The sequence below is a fragment of the Vulpes lagopus genome, chromosome X, assembly GCF_018345385.1.
Source record: "Vulpes lagopus strain Blue_001 chromosome X, ASM1834538v1, whole genome shotgun sequence".
NCBI classification, from domain to species: domain Eukaryota; kingdom Metazoa; phylum Chordata; class Mammalia; order Carnivora; family Canidae; genus Vulpes; species Vulpes lagopus.
Genome location: NC_054848.1, coordinates 55825657 through 55853607, shown reverse-complemented (window position 1 = coordinate 55853607; position 27951 = coordinate 55825657). Strand labels below are relative to the sequence as shown.

Here is a 27951-nt window from a genome sequence, read left to right as displayed (position 1 = left end):
CCTGGGTGGCTCAGTGGTTGAGTGTCTGCCTTTGGCTCAAGGAGTGAACCTGGGTCCAGGGATTGAGCCCCATGTTGGGCTCCCTGCAGGGAGTCTGCTTCTCCCTCTGTCTATGTCTCTGCCCCTCTCTCTCCCTCTGTATCTCATGAATGAATAAATAAAATATTTAAAAAGTCCATATATGAGAGAAATAATATAGGCATTTATTTTTCTCTGACTTACTTCACATAGCATTATACTCTCTAGCTCCAACCATGTCCTTGCAAATGCCAAGATTTCACTCTTTTCTATGGCTGAGTAATATTCCATTATACCACGACTTTTTAAATCCATTCATCAGCCAATGGATACTTGGGCTCTTTCCATAATTTGGCTATTGTTGATAATGTCCTTCAGCTTCTTTTTTTTCAATTTTTATTTATTTATGATAGTCACACACACACACACACACACACACAGAGAGAGAGAGAGAGAGAGAGAGGCAGAGACATAGCCAAAGAGAGAAGCAGGCTCCATGCACCGGGAGCCCGATGTGGGATTCGATCCCGGATCTCCAGGATCGCGCCCTGGGCCAAACGCAGGCGCTAAACCGCTGCGCCACCCAGGGATCCCTGTTCTTCAGCTTCTATGTGGATTGCAACCTTTATCATTATTTTACTTACAATGGATCTTTTCTCATCATTTTTCGTTTTTAAAAATCTGATTATTTTTGTACATTTTCTCTTCCATATGAAATTTAGATTCAGTTTGTTAATAATAATTTGGGTTTTTATTTTGATTTGGAAATGCACCGAATTGATAGATTAATGAGAATTGACAACCTCTCAATATTAATTATTTCTATTTAGCAACATGGTATGTCTCTAGTAATTAAAATCTTTTAAGCTCTTCATTAGTTTTATAATTTTTCTCATATGATTCTATGCGTTTCTTTTTTAAGGTTTTATTTATTTATTAGAGAAGATAGAGAGAGAGAGTGCACACAAGCAGGCAGAGTGGCAGGAGAGGGAGAAGCAGCCTCCCCACTGAGCAGAAGCCTGATGTGGTGCTTGATCCCAGGACCCTGAGAACATGACCTGAGCCTAAGGCAGATGCTTAACTGAAAGAGCCACCCAGACACCCCTGTATGCCTATTCTTACTAAGTTTAATCTTACATAATTAACTTTTCTAGAAAATTTGCTTTTTTTTTTTTACTCTTCGTACTTAATTTTTTTTCCTTTTAAAGCATTAAAAATTTTTTTATTGGAGTTCAATTTGCTAACATATAGCATAACACCCGGTGCTCATCCCATCAAGTGCCCCCCTCAGTGCCCGTCACCCAGTCACCCCCAACCCCCGCCGACCTCCCTTACCACCACCCCTTGTTCGTTTCCCAGAGTTAAGAATCTCTCATGTTCTGTCTCCCTTTCTGATATTTCCCACTCATTTTCTCTCCTTTCTCCTTTATTCCCTTTCACTACTTTTATATTCCCCAAATGAATGAGACCATATAATGTTTGTCCTTTTCTGATTGACTTATTTCACTCAGCATAATACCCCCCAGTTCCATCCACGTTGAAGCAAATGGTGGGTATTTATCGTTTCTTTTTTTTCCTTAATTTTATTTATGATAGTCACAGAGAGAGAGGGAGAGGCAGAGACACAGGCAGAGGAAGAAACAGGCTCCATGCCCCAGGAGCCCGACGTGGGACTCGATCCCAGGTCTCCAGGATAGCACCCTGGGCCAAAGGCAGGCGCTAAACCGCTGCGCCACCCAGAGATCCCCGTATTTATCGTTTCTAATGGCTGAGTAATATTCCATTGTATACATATACCATATCTTCTTTAGCCATTCATCTTTTGATGGACACCGAGGCTCCTTCCACAGGTTGGCTATTGTGGACATTGCTGCTAGAAACATCGGGGTGCAGGTGTCCCGGCGTTTCACTACATCTGTATCTTTGGGGTAAATCCCCAGCAGTGCAATTGCTGGGTCGTAGGGCAGATCTATTTTTAACTTTTTGAGGTACCTCCACACAGTTTTCCAGAGTGGCTGCACCAGTTCACATTCCCACCAACAGTGCAAGAGGGTTCCCCTTTCTCCACATCCTCTCCAACATTTGTTGTTTTCTGCCTTGTTAATGTTCCCCATTCTCACTGGTGTGAGGTGGTATTTCATTATGGTTTTGATTTGTATTTCCCTGATGGCCAGTGATGCGGAGCATTTTCTCATGTGCTTGATGGCCATGTCTATGCCTTCTGTGGTGAAATTTCCGTTCCTGTATTTTGCCCATTTCACGATTGGGTTGTTTATTTCTTTGCTGTTGAGTTTAATAAGTTCTTTATAGATCTTGGATACTAGCCCTTTATCTGATAGGTCATTTGCAAATATCTTCTCCCATTCTGTAGGTTGTCTTTTAGTTTTGTGGACTGTTTTTTTTAATAATAAATTTATTTTTTATTGGTGTTCAATTTACCAGCATACAGAATAACACCCAGTGCTCATCCCGTCAAGTGCCCCCCTCAGTGCCTGTCACCCATTCACCCCCACCCCCCGCCCTCCTCCCCTTCCATCACCCCCAGCTCGTTTCCCAGAGTTAGGAGTCTTTATGTTCTGTCTCCCTTTCTGATATTTCCCACACATTTCTTCTCCCTTCCCTTCTATTCCCTTTCACTATTATTTATATTCCCCAAATGAATGAGAACATACAATGTTTGTCCTTCTCCGATTGACTTACTGCACTCAGCATAATACCCTCCAGTTCCATCCACGTTGAAGCAAATGGTGGGTATTTGTCGTTTCAAATGGCTGAGTAGAATTCCATTGTATACATAAACCACATCTTCTTTATCCATTCATCTTTCGATGGACACTGAGGCTCCTTCCAAAGTTTGGCTATTGTGGACATTGCTGCTATAAACATCGGGGTGCAGGTGTCTCGGCGTTTCATTGCATCTGAATCTTTGGGGTAAATCCCCAGCAGTGCAATTGCTGGGTCGTAGGGCAGGTCATTTTTAACTCTTTGAGGAACCTCCACACAGTTTTCCAGAGTGGCTGCACCAGTTCACATTCCCACCAACAGTGTAAGAGGGTTCCCTTTTCTCCGCATCCTCTCCAACATTTGTGGTTTCCTGCCTTGTTAATGTTCCCCATTCTCACTGGTGTGAGGTGGTATCTCATTACGGTTTTGATTTGTATTTCCCTGATGGCCAGTGATGCGGAGCATTTTCTCATGTGCATGTTGGCCATGTCTATGTCTTCCTCGGTGAGATTTCTCTTCATGTCTTTTGCCCATTTCATGATTGGATTGTTTGTTTCTTTGGTGTTGAGTTTAATAAGTTCCTTATAGATCTTGGAAACTAGCCCTTTATCTGGTACGTCATTTGCAAATATCTTCTCCCATTCTGTAGGTTGTCTTTTAGTTTTGTTGACTGTATCCTTTGCTGTGCAAAAGCTTCTTCTCTTGATGAAGTCCCAGTAGTTCATTTTTGCTTTTGTTTCTTTTGCCTTCGTGGATGTATCTTGCAAGAAGTTACTGTGGCCGAGTTCAAAAAGGGTGTTGCCTGTGTTCTCCTCTAGGATTTTGATGGAATCTTGTCTCACATTTAGATCTTTCCTCTATTTTGAGTTTATCTCTGTGTATGGTGTAAGAGAATGGTCCAGTTTCATTCTTCTGCATGTGGCTGTCCAATTTTCCCAGCACCACTTATTGAAGAGACTGTCTTTTTTTCCAGTGGATAGTCTTTCCTGCTTTGTCGAATATTAGTTGACCATAGAGTTGAGGGTCCACTCCTGGATTCTCTATTCTGTTCCATTGATCTATGTGTCTGTTTTTGTGCCAGTACCACACTGTCTTGATGACCACAGCTTTGTAGTACAACCTGAAATCCGGCATTGTGATGCCCCCAGCTATGGTTTCTTTTTTTAATATTCCCCTGGCTATTCGGGGTCTTTTCTGATTCCACACAAATCTTAAGACGATTTGTTCCAACTGTCTGAAGAAAGTCCATGGTATTTTGATAGGGATTGCATTAAATGTGTACATTGCCTGGGTAGCATTGACATTTTCACAATATTAATTCTTCCAAGCCATGAGCATGAAATATTTTTCCATCTCTTTGCATCTTCCTCAATCTCTTTCAGAAGTGTTCTATAGTTTTTGGGTATAAATACTTTACCTCTTTGGTTAGCTTTATTCCTAGGTATCTTATGCTTTTTAGTGCAATTGTAAATGGGATTGACTCTCAATTTCTCTTTCTTCAGTCTCACTGTTAGTGTATAGAAATGCCACTGACTTCTGGGCATTGATTTTGTATCCTGCCACACTGCCAAATTGCTTTATGAGTTCTAGCCATCTTGGGGTGGAGTCTTATGGGTCTTCTGTGTACAGTATCATGTCATCTGTGAAGAGGGAGAGTTTGACTTCTTCTTTGCCAATTTGAATGCCTTTTATTTCTTTTTGTTGGCTGATTTCTGAGGCTAGGACTTCTAGTACTATGTTGAATAGCAGTGGTGAGAGTGGACATCCTTGTCTTGTTCCTGATCTTAGGGGAAAGGCTCCCAGTGCTTCCCCACTGAGAATGATATTGGCTGTGGGCTTTTCGTAGATGGCTTTTGAGATCCTGAGGAATGTTCCCTTTATCCCTACACTCTGAAGAGTTTTGATCAGGAATGGATGCTCTATTTTGTCAAATGTTTTTTCCGCATCTATTGAGAGGATCATATGGTTCTTGTTTTTTCCCTTGCTGATATGATCAATCACGTTGATTGCTTTATGAGTGTTGAACCAGCCTTGCATCCCAGGGATAAATCCCACTTGGTCATGGTGAATAATCTTCTTAATGTATTGTTGCATCCTATTGGCTAGTATCTTGTTGATAATTTTTGCATCCATGTTCATCAGGGATATTGGTGTATACTTCTCCTTTTTGGTGGGGTCTTTGTCTGGTTTTGGAATTAAGGTGATGCTGGCCTCATAGAACGAGTTTGGAAGTATTCCATCTCTATCTTTCGGAACAGCCTTAGTAGAATAGGTATGGTTTCTTCTTTAAACATTTGATAGAATTCCCCTGGGAAGCCATCTGTCCCTGGACTTTTTTGTCTTGGGAGGTTTTTGCTGACTGCTTCAATTTCCTCCCTGGTTATTGGCCTGTTCAGGCTTTCTATTTCTTGCTGTTCCAGTTTTGGTAGTTTGTGGTTTTCCAGAAATGCGTCCATTTCTTCTAGATTGCCTAATTTATTGGTGTATATCTGCTCATAATATGTTTTTAAAGTCGTTAGTATTTCCTTGGTGTTGGTGGCGATCTCTCCTTTCTCATTCATGATTTTATTAATTTGAGTCTTTTCTCTCTTCTTTTTAATAAGGCTGGCTAATGGTTTATCTATCTTATTAATTCTTTTAAAGAACCAACTCCTGGTTTTGTTAATCTGTTCCACAGTTCTTCTGGTCTCTATTTCATTGAGTTCTGCTCAAATCTTTATTAACACTCTTCTTCTGCTGGGTGTAGGATCTATTTGCTGTTTTTCGCCAGCTCCTTTAGGTGCAAGGTTAGCTTTTGTATTTGAGTTCTTTCCAGTTTTTGGATGGATGCTTGTATTGCGATGTATTTCCCCCTCAGGAACGCTTTTGCTGTATCCCAAAGATTTTGAATGGTTGTTTCCTCATTCTCATTAGTTTCCATGAATCTTTTTAATTCTTCTCTAATTTCCTGGTTGACCCTTTTATCTTTTAGCAGGATGGTCCTTAACCTCCACGCGTTTGAAATCCTTCCAAACTCCTTCTTGTGATTGAGTTCTAGTTTCAAAGCATTTTGGTCTGAAAATATGCAGGGGATGATCCCAATCTTTTGGTATCGGTTCAGACCTGATTTGTGACCCAGTATGTGGTCTATTCTGGAGAAAGTTCCATGTGCACTTGAGAAGAATGTGTATTCAGTTGCGTTTGGATGTAAAGTTCTGTAAATATCTGTGAAATCCATCTGGTCCAGTGTATCATATAAAGCTCTTGTTTCTTTGGAGATGTTGTGCTTACAAGACCTGTCGATTGTAGAAAGCGCTACATTCAAGTCACCAAGTATAAGTGTATTATTATCTAAGTATGTCTTAACTTTGGTTATTAATTGATTGATATACTTGGCAGCTCCCACATTCGGGGCATAAATATTGATGATTGTTAGGTCCTCTTGTTGGATAGATCCTTTAAGTATGATATAGTGTCCCTCTTCATCTCTTACTACAGTCTTCGGGATAAACTTTAGTTTATCTGATATACGGATGGCTACCCCTGCTTTCTCTCGAGGACCATTTGAATGGTACATGGTTCTCCAACCTTTTATTTTCAGGCTGTAGGTGTCCTTATGTCTAAAATGAGTCTCTTGTAGACAGCAAATAGATGGGCCTTGCTTTTTTATCCAGTCAGAAACCCTGTGCCTTTTGATGGGGTCATTAAGCCCATTCATGTTCAGAATGACTATTGAAATATATGAATTTAGTGTCATCATGATATCTATTCAGTCCCTGTTTTTGTGGATTGTTCCCTTGGACTTCCTCTTTCTATTACAGAATCCCCCTTAGTATTTCTTGCAGAGCCGGCTTGGTGGTCACATATTCTTTCAGTTTCTGCCTATCTTGGAAGCGCTTTATCTCTCCTTCTATTCTGAATGAGAGCCTTGCTGGAAAAAGTATTCTTGGCTGCAGGTTCTTCTCATTTAGGACCCTGAATATATCCTCCCAGTCCTTTCTGGCCTGCCGGGTCTCTGTGGAGAGGTCTGCCTTTAATCTAATATTTCTCCCCATAAAAGTTAGAGATTTCTTGTCTCTTGCTGCTTTAAGGATCTTCTCCTTATCTTTGGAATTTGCAAGTTTCACTATTAAACGTGGAGGTGTTGAGCGGTTTTTATTGATTTTGGCGGGGGGGGGGGGGGACTCTCTGTATTTCCTGCATCTGAATGCCTGTTTCCCTTCCCAAGTTAGGAAAGTTCTCAGCTATGATTTTTTCAAATACATATTCTGGACCTCTGTCCCTTACGGCGCCCTCTGGAACCCCAGTTAAACGTAGATTTTTCCTTCTGAGGCTGTCATTTATTTCCCTTAACCTATTCTCATGATCTTTTAATTGTTTCTCTCTTTTTTCCTCAGTTTCCCTCCTTGCCATCAACTTGTCTTCTATGTTTCTCACTCGTTCTTCTACCTCGTTAACCCTCATCATTAGGACCTCTAGTTTGGATTGCATCACATTTAATTGATTTTTAATTTCTGCCTGATTAGATCTAAATTCTGCAGCCATGAAGTCTCTTGAATCCTTTATGTTTTTTTCTCGAGCCGCCAGTAGCTTTGTAATAGTGGTTCTGAATTGGCTTTCTGAGATTGAATTGTAATCTAAATTTTGTAACTCTGTGGGATAGAGGACTTTTTCTGATTCTTTCTTTTGAGGTGAGATTTTCATTTTGCTTAGTGCAGAGTGAGTCATTTTGCTCAGTGCAGAGTGGCCAAAAACAAGTTGTACTGGAAAAAGGAGAAAAAGAGAGAAGAGAAAAAAGAAAAGAAAAAAAAAAGAAAGAAGAAGAAAAAAGAAAAAAGGGGGGGAGGAAGCAAACAGAAAACAAAAAACAAGGGGGAGTATCCTCTGATACTGTAGATCCTTCGAATTCTCCTGGAACTTTCCAGTGCTGCTTGGTCAATAACTTGGTTTTCCCCTGTCCTAGCTGGTCTTGGGGGGGGGGGGGGCTCTGTGCTGATTCTCAGGTTTGTGCACCTGGGGGAGCTGCTCAGCCCTTTGCCTGGTGCATGGCTCAGTGGGAGTTGTTTATCCTATGAGGCCACTGTGAGGCTCAGTGGGGGTTGTTTATCCTGTGAGGTCCCAGGAGGAACAATAACAGTTGTGGCTCTCCAGTTTTTGAGTCAGCTCCCACAGTAACTACCATAGCTCCCAGTCTGCAGGGGCCTGGATGTTCAGGGGGGCAGGGCCGCAGATCTGCACAGCTTGGGGCCGCCCGGTGGTCCTTGCTGTCCTGTGTCCTCCAGGCCTCTTCCTGTCCCGGAGGGAGCGCCGGATCGTGGGCTGTGTCCCCTCGTGCCCTGGGCTCCGGGGCCTGCTCCACTGGAATCATGCTATGGGGGCGCGCAGCCCACTCTGCGTGGAGTCCCGCCAGTGCCGCTGCAGGAGCTGCTCTGGGGCCCTGCCTGGCATGCGCTGCAGCCCTTTAGGGAGCTCAGCATGGTGTGTGGCATGGTCTCCTCCGGGGTGCAGGTCCTCTGTTAGCGTCCCTGGGAGCCTGAGGGCATCCCCCCATCCCCCCCCTCCCCCGCTCCTTGGATTCTGCTCCAACTCCCTGAGAGTGCCTTTCTGTCCCGGAGGATTGGTGAAACTCCTGCTTCTCCTGGAAGGGGCTTTCCTGTCCTGGGGGCACTCGCCTCGTAGCCTTAGCCCGGCTCCTCGCGGCGGCTCCTCCCCCTTGGATGCTTTTTTATTTCTTTATTATTTTTTTTTCCTTCTTCCTACCTTGATAGAAGCGGAAACTCTTCTCACTGTAGCATTCCAGCTACATTCTCTTTAAATCTCAGACCGTAGGTTTTCAGGATGATTTGACAGTTATCTAGGTAATTTGGTGGGGACAGGTGACTTGGGGACCCTCCTCTTCCGCCATCTTGCCCCCTCCCCCCAGAAAATTTGTTAATTTTATCTAGATTTACAAAATTAAATTTGGTATTCTTTTATAATTTTATTATTTTTATAACTATTTTTTCTATTTATTTGAAGCACAGTTGAAAAAAGTGGTACACTTTGGAAATTTAGTGGCACAAGGTATGCTACCATAGCTGGAGGGACATTATACAGTTAAAAAAAAAGAAAATAAGGAAAAAATTCCCATTTCAAACACTGCATTATGTAATTGTACCTGACCAAACAGATCTTTTACAAATACTAGGTCAATAAACTGCTAATATCCATAAAAAGGCAGCTTTATTACTAAAATGTAAAAATTTGAAAGATTGGTATCTAAACAAAAGACAAAAACAAACTTTAATTGCATTTCTTTACATTTCTGCATTTATTGATTGTGAAGTTCTTCTGTACATCCTAATTCCCCCTGGTTTTCTATAATTATATCTTCAAGTCACTCTATCATCTCTATTCTGCTATTGAGCTTATCTACTGAATTTTTCATTTTAGTTATTGTAGTTTTCAGTTCTAAATCTTCCATTTGGTTCTCTATATTTTCAAATTCTTTGTTGAGGATTTCTATTTCTTTGCTGAGACTTCCTACTCTCAAGTGCAGTGCAGTCATAATTTCTTGTTAAGATATTTTTATGATGACTACTTTAAAATCTTTGTCACAATTCCAATAGTTTTGTTATCTTGGTATTGGTGTCTGCTGACCAATTTTTCTCATTGAAGTTAAGATTTTCTTGGACATTGGTATAAGTGACTTATATTGTATTCTGGAAATACAGGGTATTATCTTATGAAACTTTGGGTCTTACTGAATCTTCTGATATAGCAGTTCTCTTCTGATACTGTGCAGCAGGGAAGGGAGCACTGCCTTATTACTGCTAGTGGGTATAGAAGAAGGTTCCTCTATTGTTGTGCAAGGATGAAAGTCTAAGCTCCTCACTAGCACTTCTAGACACTACCCCTAAGAAAGAAGAAGGGTGCTTCTTCACAGGTATGTGAAGGGTTCTGTCTAGGGTCCCCACATAGCCTTTGATTATAGAAGTGGGAGTGGGGCTGCAGTTTTTTTCCATGATGTTTGGCTATAGTAAGACAGTTATTGTCTGAAAGTTTTCTGTCTGGCTAGGTTGCCCCTCTGCTGTTATGTTGGCCAGAGGAAAAAGGGTTTTCTTGGGTCTTTTTACTGCAACATTTGTATTTCTGGGATAAAAACTTCTCCAGCATCTGGTTCAGAAACATGGGACGAAGGAAAACCCAGTATACTCACTGCTGTGTCATTTCTCAGATGCAAAGTCCCTTGTCATTCTCCCTTCTATTTTCTGACTTTCAGAGTTTTTTTGTGTTTGTTTTACAGATAGTGTCCAGGGTTTTAACTGTACTTAACAGGAGAAATAGGGAGAAGTGAGTGCACTCCATTTTGTCTGGAAATTGGAACTCCTTTTTTTCCCCCAAAGTGTTTACAGATATGAATATTTCCAAATATCACTATGGCCTAATATATTAAGTTTTGATAAGTAGTAGTATTATTTCTTATTTTAGAACACTAATTTCAAATTTGTGTCCTCTTTAAGAATTATTTGTAAAAAAACTTTAATTCTTTCATGGTCAGATTTTTAAAATTATTCTTGTGTTATATGTCATATGCCTGGCAATATCACCTATATAATTTCTACTTTTTAAAAAATAACAATTCTTTGTGTATTCTTTTTAGGTATAGTTTTGTATATACTCATAAATACAAAAATTGGGCTTTTTAATCCTCCTTATATTTAATTATGTTTTATACTTGATCTGTGCCATTCTAATAGAAATATGTTATAGTTTCCGATTATGACTCTACAATAGTTTTATCATTTGTCTTTAAGTTTTCTTAAATATCTGCTTTATACATTTCATTGACACTATTGTGTAGATAAAGGTTTTGGACCATTATATCATCTTTCTATAAGGTAAGTCTCTTTTTGAGTATAGCTGACACAACATTATATTAGTGTTATGTGTATAACTTAGTGATTTGGCAAGTTTATACATTTTGCTATATTCACTTCAAATGTACTTAGCATCTGTCCCATTACATTGCTATTGCTATTGCAATATCATTGACTGCATCCCTTATGCTGTGCCTTTGATTCCCATGACTTAATCATTCCATAACTAGAAGTCTATATCTCTCTTTCTTCTTCACCCTTTTGTCCCCTCCCCTCTGGCAATCATCAGTTTGTTATCTGTATTTATAGATCTGATTCCGCTTTTTGTCTGTGTAGCTCTTACCAACATAAAATATCCTTCTTGTCTCTTTTAAAGACTTGTGCCTTAAATTATATTTACTATTTTTGATATTAGTGTTGCCACCATGGCTTTTCTTTCTGTTAGCATTTACATGATTTATCTTTATACATTCCTTTATTTTCCATTTTCCCATATAATCTTATCTTAGGGATATCTTTTGTAAGTAGCATCTAGCTGGATTTTGCTCTTATATGTATTCTGGAAATCTTTATCTTTAATATGATAATTTAACTAATTCACATTTTAATGTGATCACTGGCATATTCATTCTCATTTCACCAGCACAAAATTGTCACTGACAAAAACATACAGCTGTTGGTAATGTAAGCTTTGGAGACAGACCTGGTTAGAGGCCTGACTCTGTCCCAAGCTTTGTGACTCTGGAAAATGAATAAAATGTGGCTATTAATATGACCTACCTGAATAGAGTTGTAGAGATTTCAAAATAATGCATTGAAAGCACTTAGCTCAGTGCCCAGCACAGAGAAAGTGTTCAATAAACATTTCAATTATTACTGCTATGTTACTGCTGTTTTTGTTGTGTGATCAAGTACCAAGTATCAAAACTTTGTGATTTAAATCTAGATCTTTATTTTTCTTCCTAAGGTATGGCTGTGTATCTCACCCCAATTATTAGATATTTCAATTTTGAAATCTCTTTGTCGCCACAAATTCAACATGTCCCTTTACAACTGGCATCTTCTTGTAGAATTTCTCTGTTTCTATCAATGGCAGCATTATTTACCTAGTCTCTAAATCTTTGCATTACCTTGATTCATATCCCATATCTAGTTAGCCAACATCTGACTTGTAGGTGTTATCTAAAATACTCCTCTATTCTTCTTTCCCACTTTTTTGTTATTATCATCAATCCAATATATCTTCTCACCATCTCAAACTTGGATTATTTTCTTTGATATCAAATTCTTACTACAATGATACTGTCATCAAATCAATATTCTGTAAATACCCCTTTCATCATGCCACTCCTTGTTCAAAAACTTCTGATAATTTTAGACTTCTGAGAAAATCTAGTTGAATATCTGTGCATATTTTCAATGCCTTCATTATCTGACCCCACTTTATCTGATTTTGTTGATAATTATATTCCAACATGCAAAGCCACTCCATGCAGGTTGGCCTCTCCACTGTGCACTCATAAGTCAAGCTCATCCCTGTCTCTAGGTCTCATTCATGGTATTTTTCCCTTACCTAAAGGGCTTTTCCTTTTTCTCCAATATGAATTCTTCCCATCCCCAAAAGCCTTGATAAGTCCCACTTCAGTCAAGAAATTTTCTTTAAAATTGTGATCGCCTTCACTATAAAATACGAATCTCATGGTTTGGTACTTGTTTATATATTGTCTTCAGTTGTTCTCTATTACTTTTGTGTATCATCTTTGCCTCTCCAATTAGACTTTATACTTTCAGAAGACAATTCTGGGAACATAGTGTTTATTAATCAGGTACATGTTAATTGGCCTAAATATAGAAAGCAAAAAGAATAAATCTACCCTACTTTCTCAATTCATTTGCTTTTGAAGCACTTTAGAGATGTGACCAATATCCTTATTGTCTGTCTGGACATTGAACAATTTATGACAAAGGATTATTCTCTAATGAAAAGGAATTCTACATACTTTGGCAGTACAAACAGGCTTTTGGAAGCAATTGCAAAGACACAGAAAGGAAGCAGTGCTTCAGTATTGGCTCTAGTCCTCCAGCAACTGAGAGAATAATAAATCCTTTCACCTGGTTTCAAATAAGCAATGTCAGGAAGCCTGGTCAAAAAGGAAAAGATAAACTGAGAGCCTTTCCACTTCTCCCTGCTAAATTTTACTGCTTCAGTTAGGCAAGCCTTGCAAGGATAAGATAAGTCTGGGAGCTTATCTATAAAATCTTGATGCTCCAATGGAGTAAGACAGATGCAGAATGTATTATTACTGTCTTTAAAATGAATTGTATAAACAGAGTCTTTGCAAATCGGCCTAAAAACCAGTTAGTCCCCAAGTAGCCCCCAAGTTATTCTAATTCATTTTTTGAATTATAGCCCTCAAACCATCTGAAATATTCTTGTGTATTGGTTCATTTGTTACATATTTATTCTAAAACATAAGCTCCATGAGAGTAGAAAACTCATCTGCCTTATTCACCTCATGTATCCCAAGTGCTTAGATAAATCCCTGGCACAAAATAGGAGCTATTAAGTAACTATTGAAAGAATAAATGATAACGAATAGCTCTCCAATGATTCTAATATTTTGAAGGGCTAACCACATCATTTATTCCAAAAATACTTTTGTTTTTTGCCTCATACAACCTTACCAAGCATGGTATGTGAGATGGGGAAGGTGATAGTGGGCTGGCCTGTCATCCTCCAGCGGCTACAGAGGTAGGAGAGGTCTGTTCTAAGCATTTCTACTATCATCTTGTTGTCCAGAGCCAGGTAGAACTGTTGCTGGTCTATAAACTGAGAAAAAGAAGAAAAATAATAGCTCAGAATAATTTACTCTTACAACTGTACAATAATATTTTAAAGTATTCACATATTCACAAGGATATATAACATGTCAGAAAGGCAACAATATCCCCAACTTTAGTGCCTCATTCTTTCCAAATAATCTGATAGTCCCTTGGTACATATAGTAGTTTTTTTGACAATTTTACAGTGTACTATATACTTTACAAAGTGTTTTTAAGTACATAATTTTATTTAATTATATAACAAATGAGTGAGGGCTTTTCTTTTAATAGATGAAAATAAGGCCACGAGACATTAAATGGATTAACAAAGTCATATGACTAGCAAATGGCAAGGTCAGAAATAGAATCTATGGTCCATTAGTCTTTTGTCTATACCTCAGCTGCACAATTTCAGATGTAAGATGATAAAGCTTTCCTCCTATGCACACATATAATTTGGCTTATTATTGTAATGTAACTAATAAATACCAAGCTAACAATGTTATAATCATGGCTAAAACAGAACTGACATTTTTGTTTAGAAGAGGGTATCAATGATTTCCAGGCATATAGAAGGGGTCTTTGCCCAAAACAAAGAGAACACATAATTCAGTAGCTAAATAAAAAAAGACTATATTTTCTTTATGAAGGACAAATACAGTCTTATTTTTAACATTTAAAAAGGAGTACTTTTAAAGGTACTCCAACATGTATAAAATTCCTAGTCACTGTTTCTGCAACACCCAGGACTATTCTTGGTAGCCACAACCACTTGGCATTGTTCCGTGCTACAACTTCAATTCAATCCAACTCAACAAATATTTACTAAGCAACTTAATATGTGCAAGGCCCCATGAACTCTAATACTTGTCATAACTCCAGTAAACATGTTTTATTTCTGTAATGTTTCTGTTTTGCTTCCATTCATCTCAATGCATGCTAAAGCTCATTCCACCCACCTGTGGAGTGAAGGTAAAGATAGTTTTCCGAATGTCATAGAGTTTTGAAGTTCCAAGGACTCCCATATGCCTGTAGGGTCGTCCACTGAGTTTCATTCTACTGTTGCATCCTGAGGTAGAATTGAGAGATGCTCAAGATCTTTCTAGAGCACAAATCCAATCAGTAAACCTTTGGTTTTTTTGGGGGGGGGATTAGATTTACACTTCCTGATTGAACAAAGTTTTGTCTCAAAGTTAGTATCCATGTTATGTACAAGGCCATATGAAGCACTGTAAGCTCTCTAAGAGAAAGAGTATGAAATTATTTCTGTTCTTAAAAGATTTTATGCTCTTATAAAGAAGTCACATAGTCTACATATAAGAGAAAAGCATGCACATGAAAATTAATAGTTCTACAAAAGATAGAATTCTATTAGTGATATTCATATGCTGAATTTCCTTAAATCCCATGAAAACTGCAAAAGCTACTTTGACTATCAAACTTATTTTTTAAAAGATTTATTTATTTATTCATGAGAAACACACACAGAGAGGCAGAGACATAGGCAGAGGGAAAAGCAGGCTCCCTGCAGGGAGCCTGATGTAGGACTCGATCTTAGGCCCCAGGATTATGCCCTGAGCCAAAGGCAGACGCTCAACTGCTGAGCAACCCAGGTGTCCCTACTATCATACTTACTAATGTAAACTATGCTTCAATAAAGCTGAACAAAACCTCATCAACTTAAAGATGGCATACTAAACTGAAAAACTGAAATGAATTTATCTTAATCTCCTTCAATTGCATAGTACTGACTCATTTTAATTCAATGAACAACACATCTTATTTAAACAAATCAAAAATTTTTATATTATTGTGTCTGATAGGAAATTTTGTAGAATCTCATACATAGAGCAAAATTTACTTGGCAGAGGAACATTTTTGAAAACTTAAGGGGACGGCATGAACTATCAGACAGCTACAAAAGGCATAATTTTAGAGAAAATTTATATAGAATCTGTTCATGTGTCTAAATATTATGTATGTGTGTATGTATATATGTATACACACACACACACACACACACACATCCACCTTATTTCCCTGAGTATAAGATGTCTTCTTTTTCATTGTTTAGCATTCTGAAATTATAATCTATCTGATAATTGATATCTGTGTTACATGTAGTTGAATTTCTTTTTCTTTCAAAAGGCAGTTATTACATCAATATCTCTTACCATGAGGAAATAGTTCATTTATTCACACACATTTTCCCTTTTATAACACACGATATATTGTATAACAGGGTAGCACTATACACAAAGAGCTTCTCAAACTCTTTTCCTCCAAAATATATATTGAATATCGTTTCACATTAGTACTGAGAGAACTAGTACTGCTTTTTTTTAATTGGATGGAACACATTTTTCTTGGGGGTTTTATTTTTGCCCCTGCTTTATCCTAAGTATGAAACTTATCAAATATGCACATTTTTAGTGCTGCTTCACTTTTAGGAACAGAACCAGGGAACTATCAATGCCTTGGTCATATTCCAGGGTCCACTCTGGAAAGCACACATTTTACCTTAGAATGATATCACAACCAGGCTTATCCACTGCTCCTTCCATTTTGTTTCTTTTTTATTGTAGTAAAATATACATTACATACAATTTACCATTCCAACCATTTTTTTATTTTATTTTTTAAAAATACAGCTTTTATTTATTTGAGGGAGAGAGAGAGAGAGAGTTAACAGGGGGAGGGCAAAGGGAAAAGCAGACTCCCAGCTGAGCAGGGAGCCTAACATAGGGCTCTCGGATCATGACCTGAACCAAAGGCAGACGCTTAACAGACTGAGCCACCAGGCACCCCAGCGTGATCTAGTTCTGCATAGTACATACCCAAACTCCAGATTCTCAAAAGGAAAGCAGGTATTCAGCATAAGCCATGCTGTCTGTACAGTTTAGACACACATTAAACCACTCTTATCCTTTTTAAAAAAAAAAAAAAGATTTATGAGAGAGAGAGAGAGAGAGGGGCAGACACACAGGTAGAAGGAGGAGCAGGCTCCATGCAGGAAGCTTGATGCGGGACTCGATCCCGGAACTCCGGGATTACTCCCTGAGTCAAAGGCAGACGCTCAACCGCTGAGCCACCCAGGTGTCCCAACCACTCTTATCCCTAAGAGGATGGTGGAATCCTTCCCAAGTCCAGGTCTTCAGATGTCATCCAAGGGCCAAACTTGCATGCAGTTAGCTAAGGTGTCTTTGTCAGTAGGTCCCTGATGCAGCAAAGTAAGCCTAACCTATAGTATTATCCTCAGTTATACCCTCAGGGGCCCTAGATTTAGCCAGATAGAATGAACCATTACTATAAAAAATATGTATCTTCAACAGCCAGGTAGCTTCCACCTTAAGATTCTGTATTAACCTTTTTTATCTGGCTTGAGGGATCAAACAATCCAGGCAGGGCACAAGTCTGGCCGGTAAATTGAAACTGACCTGAATGCCTTCCAAAGCTGAGGCAATGCCACGATAGTCAGTACTCATAGAACAGTACAATTCTAGAGGGCACACAAGTACTCTTGGACAAAAATGTTAGGTATAACATACATTAATCAGGCAGTTTAGGTTTACAGTATCTCCAATAGGGTCTTCCACTGCAGGCATCCTGTCCTAGGGCTTCCAGTCCAGTCCAAAAAAAACCTCAGTTCATCCTATGGTTCCAATAGGAGTGTCTCCTGAAGGGAGCTGTCTCATTTAGCAACGATAGTTTTACAATCATCTCCTCTCATTCAGACCTTTTGTCTGGAAGAACTGCATGCAAGAGGTTTAAGAGAATTTTCATAGGTAAACATTTTTATACAGCTTAGCCAGAAAGACATATCATGTCCAGGAATTGGTCAAGATGAAATCCTGAATTTTCAAATATTTTAGAAATGAGTTTTCATACCTCTCTTCCCTTTGTTCTGTTCCTTTATCCAGTGAGCAGCCTAGAAAAGATCATTTTCTTTCTGGGGACAGCTGCATTTAATAAGCAAATTGCGTTACTAAGGTTTGTGGATCAGGAGAAAGGTGAGGGGAGTGATGCTATCAGTCTATTTTTGTAAACTGGAATTAATATGGAAAGCCAAACACAACCACTAACAGCAGTGGCACGGTACCAAGAAGGGGTCAAGAGCAATCTACCAAGAGTGGGGAAGGAGTCACATTTGCTGTGACGTGCTGCCTCCAATTTGTAGCTTTTGCAGAAATCACAAGAATGCAATCAGTTTTTGCATCATACATAAAGAGCCAATTAGTAGATCAACTTCAGATGGTCCAATCAGAGAACAAACCTTTTCCTGTGGGCATCAGCAACTGTCCTAAATGGTCCAGCCAGAACGCAGGATGGTTTAATAAATTTAGAGCCCCACAGGCAGGGTGACCCAAATCTGCAATGATCTGAGTCTGAGTTCATTTAAAGTTCATTTTGTTTATTTAGAGTTCGTTTAGCCTGTGCTTGCTTTCAGTTCGGCACATCTGGTGCTGAGGTGGGAACAGTCTTATAGCCAACCATACTGGGTTTCAGTTGAGAGTCAGGTCCAGGCAATTAGGATCTGTGAATGCCAAATTAGGATGGCAAAACAGCAGCTTTTCTTAGGCAGCTGCAAAGCTGGGATGCTGCAAGGCCAGTCAGCCATGGTCTAAGTCCAAGTCTAAGTGATAAGCAAGACTGTCCTAAACTCTTTATTGTGTCATTCAGTCCAAACTGACCACTCAAAAATATGCACATCAGGACAAAAAATGATCAGCCCCCCTACGAGTTAGACATTTGGTTTCATAAAAGCTTACTAGCAACCAAAAACTACTTTTTAAACTCAAAGAAGTTTATTTTCATCTGGAGATTTTCTCTTCATGTATTCATTTTTCTAGAAGCCCCAACAGGTAAAATATGATAGTAAAATAATTAGTTATGGAGACTAGTTCTTGTTTCCATTACTCAAAGAATTTTAATTTCAATCTGCCCACTGGCAGCAAAGAGTAAGGTGGTTGTGTTCCACTAAGACTTTTTTTCTGTTTTGCAACTTTCCCTGATCAGAATGGTCCCTCTAGCTTTAGATTATAAGAATATAACATTTTACATCAATTTTTGTCATATCTCCAGATGCAAAAGCCACAAATAACAAAACCATTTTAAAAATTCTCCCTTTCCTCCTTATTGAAAGTTCAAACTTCTAGTAATGTTACTTATGGAACATTATAGTTGCAGGGAGATCCCAGTTGTAATGTGGGGGTGGGGGTGGGAAGCTGATGTAGCAGCAGCCAGAGAATTTTTTCCCTTTGATTTATAAAACTGCTCCAACTCAGAAAAGTGATTTAACCTTTTTTACTCCCACTTGAACAAAAGGGGCATGAACTTTTAAACATTTGGTCCCATCCATGGATCACTTTTGGGGATGTTTGCCCTTTCTCCTCCAGCCTGGAGAAGAAAAGGAAAACCAAAGGCATGAGATGGACTTCCCCTACCCCTCACTTTAGCATCACGGCCAAAATTAGCCAGATGATCCACCAAGCCAACTCTCCTGGAGTTGGATCTACCATTTTCAAATTCCATAGATAACTTTTACCTCTCACAACTGAAAGTAGTTCAGCTGCTGTTTTGTATCATGGATAAATCCACAGCCACCCAGGTACCACAGGCTTGTCATCCTCTACCTTCCTTTTCTCAAACAATGCTTTTGCCATATTTAAGTGGATTAAGGTCATTCTAGAAAAATCTCACCACTGTCATCACTGTGTTGGGTGTCCTGAAGACTACCTCAGGTTTGGTGATACGCTAAGGACTCAGGGGACTCGAATCATACTTATGGCTAAGATTTACTACAGCAAAAGGATATAAAGCAAAATCAGCAAAGGAAAAAGGTGCATGGTGAGAAGTCTAGAGCAAAACAGGCACAAGTTTCTAAGAGTCCTCTCTCCTAGTGGAATCATGTGGAACATGATTAATTCCTCCAACATCAAATTGTGACAGCACGTGTGAAATGCTGCTTATCAGCTCATGAATTGGTACCCAACATTTTAATTAAGGGACTGCTCATATAGGCACCCTTTTCCTAATAGGTACTCAAACTCCAGACTTTCAGAAGGAAAGCAGGTGTTCAGCACAAGCTATATTGTTTGTACAATTAAGATATAGTAAAGTATACTTATCATTAGGAAGATGGTGGAAAGCTTCCCCAAATCCAAGTCTTCAGATGCCAGCCAAGGGCCAACCTTGCAAGCAGGCCTTTCTAAGGATGTTGTTTCAAGCCTGTCATGTTAACTCTTTTTTGCACATTGTCCATGTCTTTTAGAATATATATATATATATATATATATATATATATATATATATATATATATATATTTCTGCTGAGTATATACCTAGTAGCAGAAATGATAGGTCACAGGGTATGTGAATGTTCAATTTCAGCAAATACTGTCTAGTAGTTTTACAAAGTAGTTGTACCAACTTACATTTCCACTAGCAGTGTATACAAGTTCCATTTGTTCCACATCTTTGTTGTGGTATGATCAATTGTTAATTTTAGCCACTCTAAGAGGTGTGTAGAAGTGTTTTACTGTGGCTTTAACTTGTACTTTCTTGGTGAAATAATGAATAATGAAACACCTCTTCATATGTTTAGTGGCCATCTACTTTTGTGAAATAACTCCATTTTCATATTGAGTTATCTTCCCTTTATAGGAGTCCTTCATAAGTTCTGTATTTGAGTCTTTTGTCAGCTATATGAATTGCAAATATGTTCTCCTATTCTGTGGCTTGCCTTCTTATTCTTGGAGGTTTCTTTTGATGACTAGAAGTTCTTAATGTCAATATCTTTCTTTTTTTTTAAAGATTTTATTTATTCATGAGAGAGAGAGAGAGAGAGAGGCAGAGACACAGGCAGAGGGAGAAGCAGGATCCATGCAGGGAGCCTGATGCAGGACTCGATCCCAGGATTCTGGGATCACACCCTGGGCCAAAGGCAGGCGCTAAACTGCTGAGCCATCCAGGGATCCCCGTCAATATCTTTCTTTAAGTTTAATGCCTTCCATGTCGTGATTAAAAAACCCTTGCCTATCCCCGAGATTGCCAAAATGATTTCCTACTATACCTTCTATAAATTTTACTATTTCACCTTTCATATTTGGGCATACAATCCATATGGTGTGAGGTAGGGTCAAGGTCCTTTTATTTTTTTCACAGATGATATACAATGTACTAGGCATCACTTATTGAAAAGATGATCTATTCCCCACTGGACGGATATGGCAGCATGCCATAAATCATGTGGGTCTATTTCTGAACTCTATTCTGGCATAGTTCCATTAATCTAGTTGTCTATATTTCTGCTATATAAATTGTAGAACAATAATAAATCTTAAAAACAGAGTAAAAGTCCCGAAACTTAATTTTTGTTCATTAAGATTTTATTGGTTATTTTCAGACCTTTGCATTTCCCTGTACATTTGAAAATCATCTCTTATCTTACATCCATGCACACGCACAGCTTGCTGAGAATTTAAATAGAATTACTGCAACTATAGAAAACAGGCATCTTTATTTTGTTTAAAGATTTTATTTATTCACAAGAGACAGAGGAAGGCAGAGACATAGGCAGAGGGAGAAGCAGGCTTCCTATGGGGAGCCTGATGTAGAACTCGATCCTGGGACCCTGGGATCATGCCCTGAACCAAAGGTAGACACTCAACCACTGAGCCCCCCAGGCGTTCCAAAAACTGACATCTTTAAAAGATTGACTTTTCTAACCCAGGGCTGGTAAACATTTTCTGTAAAGGGATAGATAGTAAATATTTTAGGCTTTGCAGCCCATGTCCCAGCATTATTGCATATTTTGTTTTAACATATTTTTTGTTTTAGTTTTTACATATTTTGTTTTGTTTTGATGTTCATAGATAATATCATCAATGATAAAATTAAAAATATTTTCTAATTGAATGTTGCTAATATAAATACAATTAATTTTTTGTGAATTGATCTTGCATCTAGCAAACTTATTAATTCAGTTATAAATTCTTTTTTTAAAATATTTTATTTATTTGACACAGAGAAAGCACAAGCAGGGAGAGTGACAGGCAGAGGGAGAGGGAGAAGCAGTCTCCCTGCTGAGCAAGGAGCCCAGTGTGGGGCTTGATCTTAGGAACTTGGGATCATGACCTGAGCCCAAGGCAGATGCTTAACTGACTGAGCCACCCAGGTGCCCCCACTTATAAATTCTAATAGCTTCTCTATATATTACTTTGGGTTTTCTACTTATATAATCATGTGATCTGTAGGTAATGACAGCTTTCCTTCTTTTCCAATCCTAATAACTTTTATTTCTTTTTCATGCCTTGCTCCACTGACTATAAGCACCAGTACAATGCCAAAAGGAAGTGGTGGTGGTGGGCATCTCAGACATCTTATTCCTAATCTGAGGGGGACTAGGGTGAGGAAACTTTTAATACTTTACCACTAAGTCTGATGTTAGGTTTTAAGAAGATATCCTTTATTATATAACATTTGAGGAAGTTTCCTTTGACTCCTATTTTTATACGAATGGTTATTAAAATTTATCAAATTTTTAAAATTGAAGTTCGATTTGCCAACATATAGTACAACACCCAGTGCTCATCCTGTCAAGTGCCCTCCTCAGTACCTGTCAAATTATATGCATCTATTGAAATGCTCATGTTTTTTCTCCATTATTCTCTTTGTGTTGGAATATACTGTTTGATTTTTTTAAAAGATTTTATTTATTTATTCATGAGAGACAGAGAGAGAGAGAGAGAGAGAGAGAGAGATAGGCAGAGAGAGAAGCAGAGAAAGAAGCAGGCTCCACACAGGGAGCCCAATGTGTGACTTGATCCCAGGACTCCAGGATCACACCCTGGGCCAAAGGCAGGCACTCAACCGCTGAGCCACCCAGGTATCTATCCCATACTGTTTGATTTTCAAATGTTAAACCACTCATGCATAATTTAGTTGAAAATATTCTCTAATTTTCCATCTTCTCATTTCTCCTTTAATCCATGGGTTATTTGTAAGTACAATGCTTAATTTCTAAATCACTGGGGATTTCCTATCTATCTTTTAAAAAGTTATTTCTGGCTTAATTCTAATGTGGTCAGAGACCACACTGATTTCAATCACACTATTTGATTTCAATTCCTTGAAATGTGTTGAAACTTGCATTGTGGCATGGCATATGGTCTGTTCTGATAAATATTCAATTTGTTCTTGAATATGTATTTTGCAGTTGTTGGTATAGTATTCGATATTTACCAATTAGGTGAAGTTTGTTAATTTCATTGATGGTTTTGTCTACTTCTATCAGTTACTGACAGGAATGTGTTAAAATCTTTCACTATGATTTAGATTTATCTATTTTTCTTTTAGTTTTGCTCTTTTTGGGGGGGCTATGTATATTTTGAATCTATGCTATTACGGAAATAAAAATTAAAGATTGGGATAGCTGCCTGTTGAATTGCTTTATTACCATAAAATGTTTTTCATTGTTTCTACTAATATTTCTTGCATTTAGTATATCTTGATTATAACATAGTTACATCAGTTTCAATTTGTTTACCATTTGCATGGAATATTGTTTTACATCCTTTTATTTTCAACCTGCATCCTTATACTTCAGGTGAGACTCTCATGCGGCATAAAGTTGGGTTTTACCTTATAATCTAATCTGACAAATCTCTATCTTTTAACTGAAACATTTAGTCCATCTACATTTAACACAATTACTGAATGTTTGGGTTTAAATCTTACAGTTTTTCATTCTTTATTTGCATTTTTAAAAAGTTGTATTTTAATTCCAGTTCCCTAACATAGTTATATTAGTTTCGGGTGTATAATATAATAACTCAAAATTCCATAAATAACCCAGTGTGCTCATTTTGACAAGTCTACTCCTTAATTCTCATCACCTATTTAGCCTATCCCTCCACCCACCTCCCCTCTGATAACCATCAGTTTGTTCTCTATACTTAAGAGTCTGTTTATTTCTCTTTGTTTTGCACTACTCATTTGTTTTGTTTCTTAAATTCCACATATGAGTGAAAACATATGGTATTTGTCTTTCTCTGACTGACTTATTGCATGAAACATAGCACTCTAGCTCCATCCATGTTGTTGCAAATGGGAAGATTTCACACATTTTTATGAATGAGTAATATTCCATTACACACACACACACACACACACACACACACACACACCACATCCTCTTTATCCATTCATCAGTCTATGGACACTTCAGCTATTTCCATAAATTGGCAGTTGTAGATAATGCTGCTATAAACATTGGGGTACATGTATCCCTTTCAACTAGTATTTTTGTATTTTTTGGGTAAATACCTAGTAGTGTAATTGCTGGATTGCAGGGTAGTTCTATGTTTAACATTTTGTGAAAACTCCATACTGTTTTCCAGAGTGGCTGTGCCAGTTTGCATTACCACCAACAGTGCAAGATGGTTGCTCTTCTCTACATCCTCACCAACACCTGTTGTTTCCTATGTTGTTGATTTTAGCCATTCTGACTGGTGTGAGGTGGTATTCCATTGTAGTTTTGGTCTGTATTTCCCTGATGATGAGTGATTTGAGCATATTTTCATGTCTGTTGGCTATCTGGATGTCTTGTTTGGAGAAATGTCTATGCCCTCTGCTCATTTTTAATTGGATTACTTGTTCTTTAGGTGTTGAGTTGTATAAGATTCTTTATATATTTTGGATTCTAACTCTTTATCAGATATGTCATTTGTAAATATCTTCTCCCATTCTGTAGGTTGCCTTTTAGTTTCATTGATCGTTTCCTTTGCTGTGAAGAAGCTTTTTATTCTGATGTAGTTCCGATGTTTATTTTTGGTTTTGTTTCCCTTGCCTCAGGCATACCTAGAAAGAAGTTGCTAAGGCTGATGTCAAAAAAGCTACTCTGTGGGGCACCTGGCTGGCTCAGATAGTAGAGCATGTGACTTTTGATCTCAGGGTAGTGAGGTCAATCCCCACATTGGGCATGGAGCCTACTTTAAAAATGTGAAAAAAAAATAAGTTACTACCTGTGTTCTAGGATTTTTATGGTTTCAGGTCTCACATTTAGGTCTTTAATCCATTTTGAATTTATTTTTGTGTCTGTTGTAAGTGGTCCAGTTTCATTCTTTGGCATGTTGCTGTCAAATTTTCCCAACAACATTTATTGAAGAGATTGTCTTTCCCACTGGATATTCTTTCCTGCTTTGTCAAAAATTAATTGACTGTAGAGTTGTGGGTTCATTTCCGGGTTTCCTATTCTGCTCTACTGATCTATGTGTCTATTTTTCCTGCCAGTATGATAATGTTTTGATTATACACCTGTGTAATATAACTTCAAATCCGGAATTGTGATGTCTCTCACTATGGTTTTCTTTTTCAAGATTGTTTTGGCTATTTGGGGTCTTTTCTGGTTCCATACAAATTTTAGGATTGTTCTAACTCTGAAAAATATTGTTGATATTTTGATAGGGATTGCATGAAATGTGTAGATTACTTTCGGAAATACAAACATTTTAACAATATTTTTTCTTCTAATCCATGAGCATGGACTGTCTTTCCATTTGTTTGTGTCCTCTGCCATTTCTTTCATCAGTATTTTATAGTTTAAAAAGTACAGGTCTTTTACATCTTTGTTTAGGTTTTCCTAGGTATCTTATTGTATTTGGTACAATTATAAATGACATTGATTCTTTAATTTCTCTTTCTGCTTCTTCATAATTGGTATATACAAATGCAACAGATTGCTGTACACTGATTTTGTATCCTGTGACTTGACTGAATTCACTTATCAGTTATAGCAGATTTTTGGTGGAATCTTTTGGATTTTCTATATATAGTATGTCATCTGCAAATAATGACAGTTTGACTTCTTCCTTGCAGATTTGGATGCCTTTATTTCTTCTGGTTGTCTGACTGGTGTGGCTGAGACTTCCAGTACTATGTTGAAGAAAAGGGGTAGGTGAACATCCTTGTTTTTTTTCCTGATGGTAGAGGAAAAGCTTTGTGCTTCCCCATTTAGGATGATATCATCAATGATTTTTCATATATGGCTTTTATGATGTTGAGGTATATCCCATCTAAATCTACTTTGTTGAGGGTTTTTATCATGAATGGATGTTATACTTGGTCAAATGCTTTTTCTGCATATATGGAATGACCATGTGGTTCTTATCCTTCCTTCTTTCCTTCCTTTCTTCCTTCCTTCCTCCCTTCCTTCCTTCCTTCCTTCCTCCCTCCCTCCCTCCCTTCCTTCCTTCCTTCCTTCCTTTCTTTCTTTCTTTCTTTCTTTCTTTCTTTCTTTCTTCTTTCTTTCTTTCTTTTCTTTTTTTAAGAGAGGAAGAGAGGGTAGGGAGGGGCAGAGGGAGAGGGACAGAAAGAATCTTAAGCAGGCTCCAAGCCCGGTATGGAGCCTGATGCAGGGCTCAACCCCACAACCCTGAGATCATGATCTGAGCTGAAATCAAGAGTCAGACACTTAACCTACTGAGCCACCCAGGCACCCCTATCCCTTCTATTTCGAAGTGATGTATCACACTGATTTATTTGCAAATATTGAACCAGCCTTGCAACCCAGGAATAAACTCAAATTGACTGTGGTGAATGATTTTTTAAAATATATTGTTGTATTGGGTTTGCTAATATTTTGTTGAGGATTTTTGCATCTATGTTCATCACTAATATTGGCCTATAGTTCTCTTTTTTGGTGGTGTCTTTATTTAGTGATGGTACCAGGGTAATCAGGTCTCATAGAATGAATTTGGAAGTGTTCCTTCCTCTTTTATTTTTTGGAATAGTTTGAGAATAGGTATTAACTCTTCTTTAATGTTTGGTAGAATTTGTCTGTAAAGCCATCTGGTCCTGGACTTTTGTTTGTTGGGAGCTTTTTGATTACTGATTCAATTTCTTTGCTGGTTAGGTCTGTTCAACTTTTCTATTTCTAATGGTTTCAGTTTACAAACATAGTTTGTATGTTTCTAGGCATTTATCCATTTCTTCTAGGTTGTCCAGTTGGTTGGCATATAGTTTCTCATAATATTATAATTATATTTCTGTGGTGTTGGCTGTTATTTTTTTAAAGATTTTATTTATTCATGATAGAGAAAGAGAGAGAGAGAGAGAGAGAGAGAGAGAGAGAGAGAGAGGCAGAGACAGAGGGAGAAGCAGGTCCCACACAGGGAGCCCAATGTGGGACTTGATCTTGGGACCTCAGGATCATGCTCTGAGCCGAAGGCAGGTGCTAAACCTCTGAGCCACCCAGGGATCCCCATGGTGTTGGCTGTTATATCTTCTCTGTCATTTATGATTTTATTTATTTGGGTCCTTTCTCTTTTCTTTTTAATAAGTCTGGCTAGGGGTTTATCAACTCTCTTAATTTTTACAAATAACTACCTTCTGGTTTCGTTAATCTGTTCTATTTTTTTTTTTTTTTTAGTTTCTGTATCATTTATTTCTGCTCTAATCTTCATTATTTCTTCCTTCTTCTGGCTTTAGGCTGTTTGTTGTTCTTTTTCTAGTTCTTTTAGGTGTAAGGTTGGGTTGTTTATTTGAGATTTTTCTTGTTTCTTGAAATGGGTCTGTGTTGCTCTAAACTTCCCTCTTAGGAATGCTTTTGCTGCATCCCAAAGGATTGAACCATTGTGTTTTCATCTTCATTTGCTTCATTAAATTCCTTCTTTTATTTCCTGGTTGACCCATTTATTGTTTAGTGCATGTTATTTAATCTCCTTATATTTGTGGTCTTTCCAGATTTCCCCCTGTATTTGACTTCTAGTTTCACAGCATTGTGGTCACAAAAGGTACAGATAGGACTTCAATCTTGTATTTGTTGGGACCTGTTTTGTGGTCTAATATGTGCTCTATTCTGGAGAATGTTCCATTTGCACTTGAAAAGAATGTTCATTCTCCTTTTCTAGGATGGAATGTTCTTTTTTTTAATTTTTTTTTAATTTTTATTTATTTATGATAGAGAGAGAGAGAGAGAGAGAGAGAGAGAGAGGCAGAGACACAGGCAGAGGGAGAAGCAGGCTCCATGCACCGGGAGCCTGATGTGGGATTCGATCCCGGGTCTCCAGGATCGCGCCCTGGGCCAAAGGCAGGCGCCAAACCGCTGCGCCACCCAGGGATCCCATGGATGGAATGTTCTGAATAGATGTTAAGTCCATCTGGTCCAGTGTGTCATTCAAAGCCATTTTTCCTTGCAGATTTTCTGTTTAGATGATCTGTTTGTTCATCGATATAGGTGGGGTGTAAAAGTCTCCTACTATTATTATATTATCAATGAGTTCCTTTACATTTATTATTAAATATTTTATATATTTTGGTGACCCCACATTGGGTACATAAATATTTATAATTTTTATATCCTATTAGTGGATTGCCTCTTTACGATTATATAGTGACCTTCTTTGTCTCTTCTTAGTGTGTTTATTAAAGTCTAGTTTGTCTTTTATAAGTATTGCTACTCTGGCTGTATTTTGATATCCATTTGCATGATATTTCTCTATCCCTTCACTTTCATTCTGAAGGTGTCTGTAGGTCTAAAATGTATCTC

At 38.1% G+C, this 27951-nt stretch overlaps 1 protein-coding gene across 6 annotated transcripts in view; it reads right to left on the bottom strand.

The window, feature by feature from the left end:
- Nucleotides 1–27951, bottom strand: part of PHKA1 (phosphorylase kinase regulatory subunit alpha 1) — a 171899-nt gene that overhangs the window by 48330 nt on the left and 95618 nt on the right. For all 6 annotated transcript variants that reach the window (XM_041740791.1, XM_041740790.1, XM_041740789.1 and 3 more), the window contains 2 exons: nt 14363–14472; nt 13266–13410 (listed from right to left, as the gene is read on the bottom strand). In XM_041740791.1, coding sequence (XP_041596725.1) covers nt 13266–13410; nt 14363–14472 — 255 coding nt within the window. The remainder of the gene's footprint in view (nt 1–13265; nt 13411–14362; nt 14473–27951) is intronic.